The 18,238-nt window shown below is 37.8% G+C and overlaps 1 protein-coding gene across 2 annotated transcripts in view; it reads left to right on the plus strand.

Moving 5' to 3' along the window:
- Window positions 1–18,238, plus strand: part of LOC150081121 (ubiquitin carboxyl-terminal hydrolase 24-like) — a 908,750-nt gene that overhangs the window by 563,904 nt on the left and 326,608 nt on the right. For both annotated transcript variants that reach the window (XM_090381072.1, XM_090381073.1), the window contains exons 40-41: window positions 940–1,203; window positions 9,128–9,266. In XM_090381072.1, coding sequence (XP_090237198.1) covers window positions 940–1,203; window positions 9,128–9,266 — 403 coding nt within the window. The remainder of the gene's footprint in view (window positions 1–939; window positions 1,204–9,127; window positions 9,267–18,238) is intronic.

Genomic DNA, 18,238 nt, shown 5'->3' on the forward strand with positions numbered 1-18,238 from the left:
ATAAACAGTTTTCACATTATATTCTTGGACCTATCAAAGAATTTGTTAGTTCCACCTCAGTGTTGTTATGCAGGCTAAAATATATTGGAGTTACAGGTGAGATCCTGATGTGTATTGAGGGATAGACAAAGGACAGCAGGCAGAGGGTTATTATAAATGGTCATTCTTCAGAGTGGGCCGCATTTTAAGAATGATGTGGAACTACTGGAACAAGTGAAGAGCAATGATATTAGTAAAAGGAACAAAAGGGCACTCTTGCCAGTAAAGACCTCAGAAGTGTTATCATTACGATCTGATTGAAGTGTTATCATTACGATGTTGATAACACTTCTGAATCTCAGAAGTGTTATCAACACCTAAGAGGGCATGAGTTTAAATTGAGGAAGGATGGTTGCAGGATAGATGTGCAGAAATATGCTTTCAGCCAGATGGTGATGCATTGTTGGAACAAACTTCCAACTGGTGTTGTGGAAGTGGGTAGTTTTGATAAATTTAAGAAAGAATTAGACAAAGTATTAGAGGGTATGGATAGATGATGAAATAGGTGGGACGTATCCAACCTACCCACTTCCATTTTGTGTTTCAAAAGTAGATAGTTCGGATAAATTTAAGGAAGAAATAGACAAATGCAACATTGCCTTCCTTCTCAATCAAAATTTCAAAAGACCTATGAGAGATAAGTACAAAAACAATACAAAAACAATGGCAAAACAAGTTGATGCAGTAAATCTTCATCATAAGCTGTTACAAAAACAAAACAAAAAAAAAGTTAGGGCAAGTTAACATGTTATTCTGTCGAGGTGATTTGTATGTTAATACATTTGAACAGTGTTGCTACTTCAAGTACTTAATACAGTCATAGCAGAAAGTTATATGACTTTGTCACTAAATCTTAGACTTAGTTTGACCTCTACTAATTAGTTTTGTATTTTATTTCAGTTTGTTCTATCAATTTCAAATGGTATTTGGACATTTACTAGAGTCCAGATTACAATATCATATACCTGAGAAGTTCTGGAAGTGTTTTCGCCTATGGGGACAACCAATAAATGTTAGAGAGCAACAGGATGCATTTGAGTTCTTTACACATCTTATTGATCAGGTAGATGAGTATCTCAAGGAAATTGGTTGGGAACCAGTATTTAAAGCAAAGTATGAAGGCCTGTTTTCTGATCAAAAAATATGCCAAGGCTGTCCACACAGGTAAAATATTTGTTTGGGTATGTAATTTACTGTGTTAAATTCTGATACCAAAGATATGGTATCAGCATTTATAATTTGTTATATTTATAGTTTGCTTTATTGTTAGAGTATACTCTAATTAGCATGTAACAAACTATAATGAGTTTTTTTACAAATTTGTTGAGTATACACAGAGCAAGTGCCTTCACTTGTAAGTGAATCACTTATAAGTTTATCAAGTGGAAATCTGCTGTACACCAATGGAAACAGTGAAAGGAGTGAAGGTGGAGTTGGGTTTCTGGTCCATAAAGATTTTAAAAACAACATTTTGGAATTCAAAAGTACATCACCAAGGGTGTCAAGACTAATACTGAAGATTTCTAAGCTGTACAAGCTAAAGATTATAATGATTTATACACCAACATCGAGCCATGATGAAGAGGTTGAAGAAATGTACACTGAAATTGAGATTCTTCTAGATGAGCAGAAAACCCACTACACTATTATTATGGGGGACTTAAATGCTAAGGTTAGAAAAAGGCAAAACAGTGCAGAAAGAGGAACTATAGGAAATTTTGGAATTGGTGAAAGAAATAAAAGAGGTGAAAGACTTGTGGAATTTGCAGAATCTCAAGGACCAGTAATGAACACTTTTTTCAAGAAAAGGGTGAACAGAAAGTGGACATGGAAGAGTCCAAATGGATTAACAACTAATGAAATCGACTTCATCCTCACTAACAGAAGATATATTGTGAATGATGTTACCGTCCTGAATAAGGTAAATGTTGGAAGTGATCACAGAATGGTAAGATGTACACTTGATATAGATGTAGGAAAGGAAAGGAAAAAACTGACTCGAGTCTTTGAGATAACAGAGGAGGAGAAAAAGCAGTATGTACTGGAACTTAAGAACAAGTTTGAGCTGCTTCCCACATGTACAGAAAACACACACACACACACACACACACACACACACACACACACACACACACACACACACACACACACACACAACAGTTATTTCATTAAAAGCAGCAGCACACTTTTTTTTTTTTTATATGCAGAGACACATGTAAGACGGCAACAACATGTCATTTACATATTCTTTTGCCCAACATTCATCCTCCCCAATGTACCAAAAAGCCACAGCACACTGGATATGAAACAAGACCAACTGGATCGCAGGCTGTGAATAGGTTCGCCTGAATTGTAATTAGGAAGTGGCCCGTGGTTTTCAGGGGAAGGACTAAACAATGTTTGGGCAGAGAGAGGAGTGTATTGCAGCCACTATTTCAATCATCAGCAGTTTCACTTTATGGTTTTCAGATTCCCTTTATTTGGGGTTTTTTTTTTTTTTTTTTTTTTTTTTTTTTTAAGAACAAGAGTCTACTTGTGCTACTTCTTCCTTTGTATACTGTAAACAAGATGGTTTGGTCACAGCCTATAAATAATACATTTTATTATTTTTTTATTATATATGTATCTGTACTGTAATATTGCAAGATTGAAAATACACTTAGAAGGCCAGAATGAGTTATTGGAAAAATTAATTTTTCCAATAACTCATTCAATAACTTAATAAATGAAGTGATTGAGAAAAAGCAAAGAAGAAAAAGATTATAATACTTGCATGTTTGGTTCTAATTTGTATGATTTTTTTTGAGAATTTTAATTAGTTATTTTCTTATTATTATTGTCAGTAATCTGGTTTTTATGAACTGATTATTAGTATTTAGATGTTAAATAATAAATATTTCCTTCTGTTTCCTATTTTGTTTTCTCATATTCTCTTATTATAACATTCATAAATATACAGATTTGTTTGTAATGTATACATATGTTGTAAATATTAAATAATAATAAAAAATATACACACTTAGGTGGTAGATGACTTTCATCAACCGGTGAAATACCACCACTTTGCTTATTGGAGGCTTGAAGTGGTGAAACCCATGTTTAGTCTCTAGAGCAAAGTTTCCAGCATCCCCCTCCCCCCCCATACTTCTCCTTCAACCCATGCACGGTACTAAGTACTATAGGTTTTGATACCTTTCGCGTTTGGGGTTTTCATAAAAAAAAAAATATATATATATATATAATACATGTACTCCCCAAAGCTTACATTCCCCCACAGTGCAAACACTCTGTATTCAACACTGGTCGTAACATCATCACTGTAATATCTCGGAGAGCACAATTGAAGAAGCGAGGCTGCATTCTCACTATCTTCTGCATTGTCTGCCTCTGGTGCCATTCCATTGTTATCGGCCTCTGGGGTAGTTCATCTAAAAAGCTGTGTTGAGGGTAAGGTGGGTTTATTTATTTATTTTTTTAATTAACGAATGGTATTAGAACCTATAGTACTTAATACTGTGTATGAATTGAAGATTGAGAAGACAGAAGAAGGTACTTGTTGACATTAGACTTGAAATTCTGTAGATTATAATTTTTTGTAGATTGTAATTTCCAATTTTTAAAAATGGAAGTTGAAAAAAATAAATGAGGAAAATAAAAGTTGGTTGTACTAGTTTGAAGTTGAATAATAAATGCATGCAGACTAGTTACATCACCTGTTCATACTGGTTTGAAGAGAAAGGGACAACTATAGAAACCAATTCAGAAGAACAAAATGTTTGTGGAAGTATCTATAGAAAAGGCATGCAGCACAAACAGAATATCTGCATGAGAGAGAGAATAAAGAGACCCTGTAAGAAATGGGTCATTAATTAACCCGACTGCCCTCTTTTCAATAGAGTCTAGAAGCTTGAGAGAGTTTGGTGCACTACCCCAAATGTAGGAACAATATTCCATGGTAGAGTGGATTTCAGATTTCTTTAGTTATTTAGAAGAAGAATAATGTTTAGAGAAAAAGAGAAAACCAGTTTTTTGGATGAAGAGGAAGCAATATTCATAATATGTTTATACCAAGTGAGATTACAAGTCAGGGTGATCTCTAATAGAGATATGCAATGTCATCTAGAAATCTCAGTGAATTGAAGATAAGAATAGAAGATAAGATTGAAGATAATTCCAATTCTTTTTGCAGGAAGAATTGGAATTAACTAAGTTATCTTATCCCATTGAAGAAATGCCCAGAGATCAGCATTTAAGGAATTAGTGGTGGATATTCGAGAAGTTGAAGCTCTTTGTGCAAGGCAAGGTTTCTCAAACTGGACGGTGGAATGCAATGTGCTATCATTACCAAAACTGTTGATAGGATTTCCAGTCAGTGAAAGACAATCATTAACATACAGGAAAGAGTGAGAGAAAGAAAACCTTCTGGATCAGCAACATTAGTGGAGAAGTTAGAACACAGAGAGCCATCTATGATTACCCCCATCAAGTGGTCAGAGAAAACTCTATCAAATTGGAAAAAAACAGTCTTATGGATTGCCATCCATAAGATGAGAACCTTATGGATGATTGCCATCCATAAGGTCAGAGAATGACCACCTCATATCCCCTGAGCAATATGGCCTTAGTTGCTAATGCTCCTAAAAACCAAATAACAACATAACAATAACAACCATCTTAACATATACATTTCTGCCCCATGAAACCTTTGTGATTTGCCCACCACTCAGAACTATGTAAGACAGCTGGCCTCCACCACTGATTTATAAAACTTACTCCCTCAGAATTCTTTGGTCACACAATATCCCCACTTGCCTGTCTCCACTTCAATCATACACCACAAATTCTGTTGGTCACATTTACATCGGTATCCCCATCCTGTTGTATTACTGAACCAAGATATTTAAATGAATTTCCCTGCTTCCTTATCCCTACTACTACATCATCATCATCTCTATTCCTGTTGCATTTCTGATACTCTGCTTTTGCCCTGCTGATCCACAATCCATTACCTTCCAGTATTTTTCTCTAATCCTTTATCAGCAAATAGCATATGCTATGGTATTGCCCCCCCCCCCCCCCCCGAATGTTACCTAGTATCACTGCAAAGAGAAAAGGACTGAAAGCAAAACTTTAATATAAACTTAACTATTAACTCCCTAAACTATTAACTTCTTCTTTGGTAACATTCCCCATTACACTTCTCGTGGAACCTTATCATGAGCACTTTCCAGGTCAGTAAAAAGTAAATACAAATAATCACCTCCTTATCCCTGCTGGAAAAATTCCTGTATATCATTGACAATACTCCATGAGCTACTCTTGCAGCCCATCTGCACTGCTCAGAGAACTTCATATCTGCCTGCACAACCACCCCCAAGTCCCTTTCATTCTCTACCACTGTAAGTGTTGTACCACAGAGTTGGTACGTTGCTTTGGGGTTGCTGTTTCCCATGTGTAGTACTTTACATTTGTCAATGTTAAACTTCATTTTCCACCTCTCAGCCCATCTGCTCAACCTTTCCAGATCCTGTTGCAGCAGCAGCATAGTGTCAGTAGTGTCCTTGACAACCCTGCCAACCTTTGTATCGTCTGCAAACTTGGACATTAAGCTTGATATACCATCATCAATATCATTTATAAATACAGAAAACAATAATGGACCCAACACTGAGCCCTGAGGGACTCCACTAATAACATTAGTCCACAATGAGCAGTGTCCATTGATTACCACTCTCTGTCTTCTCCCCCTCAACCACCCCTTTATCCATAGCAGCAATTTGCCTCTAATGTCACACTGCTCCAATTTGTGTAGCAGTCTTCCATGTGCAACAGTATCAAAAGCCTTTCTAAGATCCAAGTATATAATATCAAAGCTATTCCCTGCATCCAGTTCTTTTGTGACTGCATCATAGTATCCAATCAAATTGGTCAGGCAAGACTTCCCCTTAACAAAACCATGCTGTATCCGAGCTATAACTGAAGTCTTGTCTAGATGATCCTGCAGTGCTTCTTTAACCAGTGCCTCCATTAATTTTCCTGGAACAGAAGTTAAGCTCACAGGTCTATAATTACTTGTGTCAGCCTTTGATCCTCCTTTGTTTTTTTTTTTTTTTTTTTTTTTTTTAAGGAGCATTAGCAACTAAGGCCATATTGCTCCGGGTCATGCGGTGGTCATTCCCTGACCTTTCCGCATCCTCCATATTTGGTGGTGACGGGCTCGAACCCCGGTTTAATCAAGAAGCGTGTGCTACGCACTGCTGCTCCTTCCCACCTGGCTACGGAGGCGCCAATCCTCCTTTGTGAATTGGGGTCACATTTGCACATTTCCAGTCTATGGGTACCTCCCCTGAGTCCAAGGAAGCTCTCATAATTATGGCTAAGGGTTTGCTTACTTCCTTTGCTGCCTACTTTAATATAACTGGATAGATCCCATCCACCCCGGGTGCCTTTCTTGTGTTTATCTTCAACAGTTTCTCCTCAACTTTACTCCCAGTTATTTCAAGATTCTGTAGCTTACTGCTAGAGTTGAATACACCTCTGGCATTCCCCTCGCTGAATAACTCCTCATGTGTGAATGTCGATGCAAAATAATCATTTAGTTTGTTAGCTACCTGAGCAGGATCATCAACAGTTGACCCATCAATGTCAAGTGGACCAATCTGATTCATCCCCTTCCTTCTAGAGTTTACATAAGTAAAGAAATCTTTGCTGTTTTTCTTTGCATCCCTTGCCAAGGATTTCTCGTAATCTGCCTTCGCCTGCCTATCCTCCTTTGTAACTTGGTTACAGATCAACTTGTATCTATCATAGGCTTCTGTGTCATGTGTTAATTTGTAAGTATCCCATGCATTTTTCTTCTCTGCCATATGCCTCATTAGTTCATCTGACATCCATTTTGGCCTAAACCTTGAACAATATTTCTTAGTTGGTATGTAAAGCCTAGTAGCTTCCAAGATAAGTTCTTTGAATGCTTCCCATTTTGAATTTGCTGTTGGTAACATCATCAGTTGGTCCCACTGTATAGAATTTAAATACTGTCTCAGTCCATCGTAGTCGCCTTTACGGAAGCAATAACCCTTTACTTTACCCCCAATGGTAGTTACCTCTTTGAGTAAATCCCACTTCAGCACACTGTGATCACTGCCACCTAGTGGTTCATTTATCTGCAGATTCTTAATGCATGAAGAATCACTGCTGATAATCAAATCAAGAGTATTACTCCCTCTAGTTGCCTCCCGAACATGCTGATGTAGAAAACAATCATCCAATAAATCCACAAAAGCCCTGCTAGTGTGTGAGTGACCAGCCCCCAAATTCCAGTCAATATCTGGGAAATTAAAATCTCCCATTATAAGACTCTCTGATTTACTGGCCCACTCTGTTTCCCTGTACAGTTTCTTATTATACTCATCAGAGTCATTAGGCCTATAGCACACTCCTACTCTCAATTTTGATCTCCCAATGCTTATGTCACACCAAACTGACTCAACACTGCACTGTCCAGCGATGTCGACTGGCTTCACTTCCTTGGTTTTTATGTGTTTCTTAACTAATAGCATAACCCCTCGCCCCTTCCTATCCTGTCTATCCTTTCTGTAGACGTTGTACTCCCCAAATTCCAGTTCTGCATCCCTTATATCTGTGTGACACCACGTCTCTGATATCCCAACAATATCTGCCTTTGATGTTTTGAGCAATACCTCAAATTCATCAAATTTATTTGCTAAACTCCTAGCATTGGTGTACACGCAAGTATACCTGCACCTGTTTCTATTCTTAGCTACCCTAACACAACCCATGTGTTTACTTGTACCACAATGGCTCCCAGCAGTCTCTGAAATATCATGCATCTTGTTTTTCAGGCTTCTGCTCATTCTATTAGAAGCAGTGCAAGAATCTCTTTCACCTCTGCCAGTGGCTACTGTCAATCTATTGGTCTTTGTCTCCCCCCAAGCTAGCAGTTTTCCGACCCACCTAACACTGCCTCGAAGCATCAGCAAATATTCTTGCACCCTTTCTATTTAAGTGTATCCCATCCCTGTAGAAGCAATCTCTCCTGTTAACGAGATGGCTCATCTTGCCTATGGGGGGAGAACAGAAAAGTTTTTCAATTTGTGGAGAACTTCACCCCTCATTTACCAAGTGAATAGCCTTGCAAAATCACTGTTAAGTATCTGTCACTTAATATGACATCAGTTCTTCAGCCACATGATCAAGTTGTCATCTAGTGCTGTTAGAAAAACTAGTGAAGAATGCTATTAATCAAAATTGTGCTGTGTCTCAAAAGCAAAACATAATGCAAAATTCACATGCTGCAGGCAAAGTATTTATTTATTCCAGCATTGGATGAAGTTAACGAAAAAGTGGTCTTCAACTACAGGGTTGTTAAAATTAAAGTATCCCTATGTAGAGAGCTCTGGAGTGAGTTCTAAGGCTTGTACTGAAGAGAAATGTGGACAACAGGTACGATAAAGAATGCGCTAACCATGTATTGGGAAAAAAAAAATTAGTTACAAAATTTGTCACTGCATGGCGTGTAACTATCTTAGTTACGAAGAAGTTTCTTCTCAAGAGTAGAGAAGAAGTTTCTTGAGAAGTTTCTTCTCAAGAAACTTCTCAAGAGTATACTTTGGCTAATAATGTGAGCACATAATAAATAATTAATATGATTATATGCATGTAAATTTATAGATTAAAAAAATTCAAAACTTGCTTAGGAATTGCCCAAATCTACTCATATATAAATGGAAATGCCGAAATAGAGATTGAAAATGATGATGATGTTATTTTTTATTCATTTTTATTGCTCTTGTTCCTGCATGGCAAGATAACATGATGATGATGATTTCCTGGTGTTTTTCACTGATCAAGGCTTGCTGTATTGTGACTTCTGCCTTCTGCACACAAGAATGTTGAATTTATTGATATCTTGGAGAAAAATATGTTTTACAGTATGATTAGTATATAGAAGATTTCTTCAATCATGCTTATTTAGTTTAATTTGAGATGTCTTATCTCCAGAAATTTTTGTGTGCATTTTAATTTTGACTCTCTTGGAAACTAACTGATTTTTTTTTTTTTTTTCCAGATATGAAAGAGAAGAACCTTTTATGGCATTAAATTTACCAATAAAAAGCCATAATCTTCAAGATTCCTTGGATCATTTTGTAAAGGGAGAGCTCTTGGATGGTCATAATGCATATTTTTGTGAAAAATGTGGAGAAAAGGTATTAATATAACCCCTTTTAAATGTTGCTTTTGTGGTATGCTTTCATTTCATTTTTTTTTTATATATACATTCTTATATTAAGCAATCCTAATTACCAAAGTGATGAATTTTGTCTCTAGGACAAGGAGAGAATCTACAGGGCTATAAATATGCAAAGAAATATATGACAATTGCTCAATGGACAATAGCAGGGATTTTTTTTTTATTCTATCTAACAAACTGAAACATTTATCACACATAAAAGTGTGTTTTCTTCATCTTAATGAAGTCTTCTTGAATTCCATTAATAAATTCTAAGTTTCATTTAAGGGTGTATTAGGAATTATGCTGGTATTGAGGTAATTCCAAATTACCTCAATACCAAAATGTATACAGGTTATGAGAGAGAGAGAGAGAGACACACACAAACAGGTTAAGAAAATAAATTTAATGTACTAATAAAGTTAAGAAGAGGTGGGCCCCAATTTTAATTATCATCTCTTCTTAATTTTATCAGTATAATGAACTTGTCTATCTAATTTTTCTTTTATTTTTTTTTTTATGAAACCCCCAAACACGAGCGGTATTAGAACCTATATTACTTAGTACCATGCTTGGGTTGGAGATTAAGAAGATGAAAGAAGATATTTGTTGACATAAGACTTGAACATCTGTAGACTAATTTTCAGGAAATACATATGAAGTAAGGTTGTTCCAGAAAACCTAAGTTGAATGAATAAACGAGGAAGATGAAAAGTTGGTTCTTTGAAGTTGGACAGGAAATTGATGTTGGCTGGTGGCGGTACGTGTTTGGACTGTTTTGAAAGAGAGAGCAAGAATTATAGAAACCAATTCAGAAGAACAGTGCCCATGGAAGTATCTGTAGAAAAGGCATGCAGCAGAAACAGTACATCTATGAGACAGTGAGTATAGAGACTCTGTTAGAAAGGAGTCATTAATTAACCTAACTGCCCTCTTCTGAATGGAATCTAGAAGCCTGAGAGAGGTTTTGGGGCCACCGACCCAGATGTGGAAACAATATTCCATGGTAAGGCAGATTTGTGATTTGTACAGAGTGAACAGTTCTTTGGAAGAAAAGTGACGCCAAGAACGAAAGAGAAAACCAAGTTTTTTAGATGCAGAGTAAGCAATATTTGTAATGTGCTTGTGCCAAGAGAGATTAGAAGTCAGGGTAATCCCCAATAGAGATATATCATTTTGCCTAGAAATCGGAATGTCACCAAAGATAAGCATAGGTGCAGGAGAATCCTTTTTGTGAGATATAAGACAAGACTGAGTTTTAGAAGGATTGCAATCAACTAATTGTCTTTGCCCCACTGGAAAATTACCTGGAGATCGTCATTTAAGGAATTGGTAGTGGATATTCGAGAAGTTGAGCTGATTGAGCATGGCAGGGTTTCTCAAAATGGAAAGTGGAATGCAATGTGCTATCATTTGCAAAACTATGGATAGGATTTCCAGTCAATGGAAGAAGGTCATTAATATACAAGAGGAAAAGAGTGGAGGAAAGAACTGAACCTTGGGTACACAAGCATTTGTGGAGAAGTTAGAAGACAGAGATCTACCATCTACCTCAGTGAGCAATCAGAGAGAAAACTGGATAACCAATTACAAAAAACAGTTTGGAAAACCATAAGATGGAAGCCTGTTTACAAGACCTTTATGCCAAACATGATCAAAAGCCTTTGAGATGTCAAGAGCAACTGCTTATGTTTCACCAAACGTTTTCATTGAATTTGTACATAAATGAGTAACATAAGCCAGAATATCACCAGTGGATCGACACTGATGTAATCCATACTGGTGATCATTGATCAGACGGAATATTTCTAGGTAGTTTAAGAGTTGCCAGTTAATTGATTTCTCCATTACTTTAGAAAGAGTAGAAGTAATTGCAATAGGACGATAATGGATGGAAGGGATTTGTCACCCTTTTTAGGAACTGGCTGGATATGAGCAAATTTCCTAGTAGAAGGAAAAACACCTTTGGAATAAGAAAGTGAAATAAGGCAGCAAAGAACAGGAGAAGTTCAGGAGCACAGGTTTTGAGAACAAGTGGAAATATACCATCAGGACCCGGAGCTTTCTTTGCATCAAGATTCCTGAAAATCCTTCTGACGTCGTTTTGATGGAAGACTACAGGAGGCATTGAATGGAGCGTTTTGGGAATGGGAGGTGTTTTACCAAGATCATTAATACATGAGTTGGAAGAAAAATGAGATGCTAGCAGGTCAGCTTTATCGTTGGCTGAAGTGGCAAGAACCATCTAGTTTTGACAGAGGTGGGTGCAGAGATGGGAAAAAGTTGTGGCCAATAGCTTTGTCAAGAGACCAGAATGCTCGGCTACCATTAGGGCAAGAAGCAAGTTTTCTACTCCTAGTTTGTTCAAAATCTAGTTTTGACTGATTGATAACTGCTTTAGATTTGTTGTGAGCTTTGGTGTAGGCAGGAAATGAAACTGAAGAATTGGAAACAAGCCAATTATGATATGCAACATTCTTCTCTTGAACAGCCTTAGCATATTTATTGGAAACCAAGGTTTAGATAAAGGACGAGATTTTAAAGTGGAATGTGGAATAAAGGATTCCATTTCTACAAGAATAATTTCACTGACACGATCTGAGCAAACGTTGACATCAGAAGTTTTGAAACAGTAATCCAACCAAGGAAAAGAAGAAAATAAATCTCGCAGGTCATCCCATTTTGCATTCTTGTAATGCCAAACAATACGAGGTTGGGAATAGCCATGAGATAATGGCTAAATTGGAGAAGAGATAATCACTAAGTTGTGATGTGGGGTGCCTAAAGGACCACTCACTTCAACCATATACTTAAAAGTGTTGTTTGCGAGAAAAAGATTAAGCTTGTTGGCTGTATGGTTAGGATTGTCCAGTATCCTTGCAGGTAAATGAACAATCTGTGCAAGGTCATTAGTAATTGTAAAAGCCTCAGCATCTCGACCCAGCTGGGTCGGTGTGACTAGAAAACGGAAGCCAGCTGGAGTTATTAACATTAAATTCACTGAGGAAAATTACCTCACTGTTAGTAAAGTTGGATTGGAGAAAGTCAAGTTGCAAAGAGAGGAAGTCAAAGAGCTCCAAGTGATTAGTGGAATTGGGAGAATGGTAGAAACAACAGATGAATTTGACTGAATGGAGTAGAGAGATTTTAAGCCAGAGAAGATCGAAAAGAGGAGATTCCAAATTACCAAGTCTCTAACAGGGAATATCAGAACGGACATATGCACAACAAGTACCGCCTTTGAGGGAAAAGAATCATACAGCAAATAATTTGGGCAGCTGAAATGAGCAGTGGTTGACTCAACCGATAACTGAGATTCTGTCAGAAAAAGTACATGGGGTTTGGCAGACAGCAAGTGGAAATGGACATCGTTGAGATTAGAATTTAGACCACATATATTTGTGAAATGAACTAGGAAGTATTTTGGAGGTTTAGATCTTTTTGCAGATAAGTTTATTCTATTAGTTTGACAATTCATGGTGTATTCAATAGTAAGAAAAAGTAGGGGGACATGCTGCATGAAGTAATGAATTTTTGGATATGGCGTACACATGGTAAGAATATACCCAGATCCTTGACATGACGTGGCCTTGACAATGCCCCCCGCATACACACTGCTCGGACTCCCTCCAGTCACTATCTGGCAGAGTAGAGGTAGCAAGATTAAAGAGTTACCAATAGGTTCGGTGTACTAACTAGGTGCCAGCCTGGGAACACCGTTTTAGAGCTGTACCCTCGAAATGTAAGGAAGATTTGATCTTGCCATGATGTTCATCATAATCTCAAAAGTCATCAGTGACTTTTGAGATTATGAAATTATGAGTGATGGAAGAGGTGGGGAAGGGTTGACCGGAACTTAGCTCTGGAGACTAAATGTGGGTTCCACCACTTCAAGCCTCAAATAAGCAAAGTGGTGGCATTACACCAGTTGATGAGAGTCATCTACCACCTAGTATTGCTTGGTAACGCAGAGGGGCGGCATTCGTCCATGTGGTGTGGGCGCCACTCCTCGACCCCTGCTTACGTTGGTTCACACTTGGGTGGTCACCCACTGTGTGCTTGTGCATGGAGGTAATACCCAGGATTACTAATAGTCCCACCATTGATGAAGGTAGAAGCAGAGGATTTGGCTGTCACAGACCGTCTGGACTTCACTGAAATTGGGTCCACTTGACCTGAATGTCACCCAAATCTAATTGATCATATCTAATTGACCATATTATCTTAACCTATAGTTAATGAATTTAGTTTCCATGCTCAGAGTCCTTTCTCTCTCTCTCTCTCTCTCTCTCTCTCTCTCTCTCTCTCTCTCTCTCTCTGTGCATGTGTAAGGTTACAGATTTCAGTTTTCTTTAGTTGGAAACAAGATAAATATCTATCTTTATTAAGTCAAACTTTCATAGTAGTACAGGAATGGCCAGCCACTTTTTGACTCAAAGGGATGGTAACATAGACATATCAGTAATAGATTAGATTATGGAAGAATTCCGCCAATTTAAAAATATTGAGTGAGAGAATTTTTTAGTGCCTGAAAGTACATGAATTGTTGTTTACAAATGATCATGCATATTTATAGGAGGTGACACCTAGGTCCATCATTCTGAACTGGAGATTAAGGGTCTGTATCTGGAATTGCACTAAGAAATTTGTCAAAGGCCAAAGAAATTCAAGTTGAACTCTCGGGAAATGTTTGTAGCCATAGGGTTTTTTATTACCTTCAGGAACCATGAAGAATGCAGAGATCTATGTTTGCACATTACAGAAATTAAAAATTCACATTAAATGAATCGATCTTACAAGAGAATTATCATAGTTTTGCTTCTATATGACAATGTCACGCCCTACATGCACTGTTGAAGTCAGTGCAAAATTCCAGTGAACAAAGATGGTCTATAATTTGCTTATTTTCCCTGTGTGACTGTCATCAATCTGTTCCTCTGAAGGAAGGACTTGCAGTCACATTGATACAAAACTAACAACACATTGAAGAATGCTGTGCAACAGTGGCCAGCAAGGAAGGAGAAACTTTCACAGAGTGGGATATATTCTGCCCTTATTCAAGCTGGAAGAAAGATAAGGACTACATTGAGAAATAACTGTCTTTATCAAAGTTATGACTATGTGGATAATTCTAACATTATTTAGCAATTTAAAAATTAGGCAGAATTTATTTTCTGATTGACCTTTGCATTTACTAAAACAGTCATTATAATATCGGAGTTTTGATACACCATAGACACTCTTAAAAAAAACTACAAAGTAGTTGTTGTGGGCATCATTTGCTCTTTCTCATATTGTGCTCTGCCTTCACGACGAGTTGCCATGATGCTGCACTACCTCGAATAAGTAACGCTTCACTAATAGAGAAGGCTATTGTTACTTATTCTCAGTGAGTACCACCACCCAGACATGTTTCAAGGCTATTGGCCTATCATCATTGGGTGGGCAGGTACCCTAGTATTGCAGACATGACGACCCAGTTGTGAAGTTAATCACACAATATGAGAGATGTCAAAAGGTGTATAAGATAATATTTAAAATAAATAAATGCACATGGCATAATACTTTAAGAGTTTAGTATCTATATAATATCGGAGTTTTGATACACCATAGACACTCTTAAAAAAACTACAAAGTAGTTGTTGTGGGCATCATTTGCTCTTTCTCATATTGTGCTCTGCCTTCACGACGAGTTGCCATGATGCTGCACTACCTCAAATAAGTAACGCTTCACTAATAGAGAAGGCTATTGTTACTTATTCTCAGTGAGTACCACCACCCAGACATGTTTCAAGGCTATTGGCCTATCATCAGTGGGTGGGCAGGTACCCTAGTATTGCAGACATGACGACCCAGTTGTGAAGTTAATCACACAATATGAGAGATGTCAAAAGGTGTATAAGATAATATTTAAAATAAATAAATGCACATGGCATAATACTTTAAGAGTTTAGTATCTATATAATATCGGAGTTTTGATACACCATAGACACTCTTAAAAAAACTACAAAGTAGTTGTTGTGGGCATCATTTGCAGTCATTATTTAGGTGTATTTTAAGCTTTTTATTTTAAGGTTGATCCAACCAATATAACACAAGTATATAATACAGGTGTATTATATCTGTATCACAGATATACTTACATGGTAAATTCGAGAATGGTAAATATACCATAATATATTATCTATATTAAGATACACCTGTAAATTACTCTATGATTGACTTGTCTGTTTTGTTGGAGAAATGCAGCATTCATGCAAGACCCCCATTAAATTAGCCAAATATAGTTGTGTTTGATCCCGCCATTTTTACACGATAGCATAAGCTTAGTGTCGTATAGTGCATAATATAATATTGTCAATTAATCAGTAAATCTATTAATCTTGATAAACTTTATTGTCAATTAAATTGTATTTTTAACTATATATATATATATATAACGACTTAATCGTAACAAATAATTAATACATAACTATAGTGGTACACGTGATACGGAAGTTGTATGAAGGGAACTCGTAGAAAACACTAGATACCGAAAAAAAAATATATATAACATAACTGTTTTGGGATATAACTTAAGGGTTTAATTTTTGTTTTGAATTTTATTGAATTAAATCGGAATCATGACTCTGACCAGAGCAGCAAAGCAAAAGGCTCAAGCTAATGGGAGTGCTGTGGTTCAGGGGAGAACTGAGGGGGGCAGTTGCCCTCTGAATCACAGTCTATTAAAATGCACTGTTTGCTTGATGTTTGCGGAGCAGTCGGGTACGGGACATGATATTGCCAAGGGGGATGTCTTTGTGTGTGCACGATGTAAGGAGTGCAAGGAAATCAGGCGACAACTCAGCGTTGTTATGGGCCTTTATGAGAGCTTGAAGGACAGGGTGGATGCCCTCGAAGGAAATAAATTGAGGGGCCCATCAAGCTCTCAGCTGCCCACATCAACGCCAGAGCTTACACTTGGTCATCAGGCAACACAGAAGCAGCCCCCTAGGCAGAATGCGCTGGTCCCACAGGAACTAGTAGTTGTTGGTGACTATATTGTCAGGGAAACGGGGAACATACTTTGTAAAAAGGATAGGTGGAATAGGACCAGGGTATGTCTGCCAGGGGCAAAGGTTGATGACGTTGTAGAGCGGATATCATCTTTTAAGGGCACAAAAGGTGATATAGTTGTACACGTTGGCACTAATGATATTAAGAGTAGGAGACCGGTGGAATTACTTAGCAAGTACAGGTCACTGTTGAAAAAAAGCCGTGAATTAGGGTTGAACTTGAAAGTGTCTGCAATTCTGCCCAGACACGATAGGAGGGAGTATATGATGAGAGCCTTGTCGATCAATTCGGCCCTGGAGGGATTGTGCAAGGCTCAAGGGGTAGAATTTTTTTCAGCCTGGACTGTAACCCCAATTCACAAAGGAGGATCAAAGGCTGACACAAGTAATTATAGACCTGTTAGTTTAACTTCTGTTCCAGGTAAATTAATGGAGGCACTGGTTAAAGAAGCACTGCAGGATCATCTAGACAAGAATTCAGTTATAGCTCAGACGCAGCATGGTTTTGTTAAGGGCAGGTCTTGCCTGACCAATTTGATTGGATACTATGATGTAGTCACAAAAGAACTGGATGTAGGGAATAACTTTGATATTATATATTTGGATCTTAGAAAGGCTTTTGATACTGTTGCACATGGAAGACTGCTGCACAAATTGGAGCAGTGTGGCATTGGAGGCAAATTGCTGCTATGGATAAGGGGATGGTTGAGTGGCAGAAGACAGAGAGTGGTAATCAATGGACACTGCTCAACGTGGACTAATGTTATTAGTGGAGTTCCTCAAGGTTCAGTGTTGGGTCCGTTGTTGTTTTCGGTGTTTATGAATGATATTGATGATGGGATATCAAGTTTAATGTCCAAGTTTGCAGATGATACAAAGGTTGGCAGGGTCGTTAAGGACAATACTGACGCTATGCTGCTGCAACAGGATCTGGAAAGGTTGAACAGATGGGCTGAGAGGTGGCAAATGAGGTTTAACATCGACAAATGTAAAGTGCTGCATATGGGAAACAGTAACCCCAGAGCAACGTATCAACTCTGCGGTACTACACTGACAGTGGTGGAGAATGAAAAGGACCTGGGGGTAATTGTGCAGGCAGATATGAAGTTCTCTGAGCACTGCAGACGAGCTGCAAGAGTAGCTCATGGTGTCTTGTCAATGATATACAGGAATTTTTCTAGCAGGGATAAGGAGGTGATTATTCCCTTGTATAAGGCAATGGTAAGGCCACATCTTGAGTACTGTATACAGGTCTGGAGGCCTCATTTCAAGAAGGATGTAGAGCTGCTGGAACGGGTACAGAGAATAGCAACAAGATTAGTAAATGGAACAAAGGGTTGCTCTTACGAAGAAAGGCTTAAGTTTTGCAAATTACAGAGTTTGGAGACTAGGCACCGGCGAGGTGATCTGATAGAGGTGTATAAGGCTTTGAATGGTTTGAGCATGCTCAATGCCAATGGGATTCTTCATCTTTCTCAGAATAATCACCTCAGAGGGCATAAATTCAAATTGAGAAAGGACGGATGTCGGATAGATGTGCGGAAATTTGCCTTTGGCCAGCGGGTGGTTGGTTGGTGGAACCGACTTCCATCACTTGTTGTTGAAGTTGATAGCCTAAACAAATTTAAAGCTCAACTGGACAGGTATTTCGAACGAACGGAGGGGTGAAATGGGAGTGGTTTTTTTTTTTTTTTTTTTTTGGCTGATGCTGAATAAGCTTTCTTGCATCATATGCCTCTGCTAATGCTAATGCTAATGCTAATGCTAAAAATTTATTATTCATAAAAAGCATCTGCAGTGATAACTTGAAATGGCACCTAGACTGGAAACTTAGTCTTGCAAGGAACTTCATTGAATTAATTGTTATTGCTGTCTTTATTTTTTTTTTTTTATT

This window comes from Mastigoproctus giganteus, chromosome 9 (assembly GCF_048544385.1).
Source record: "Mastigoproctus giganteus isolate SK-2022 chromosome 9, ASM4854438v1, whole genome shotgun sequence".
Classification (NCBI taxonomy): Eukaryota; Metazoa; Arthropoda; class Arachnida; order Uropygi; family Thelyphonidae; genus Mastigoproctus; species Mastigoproctus giganteus.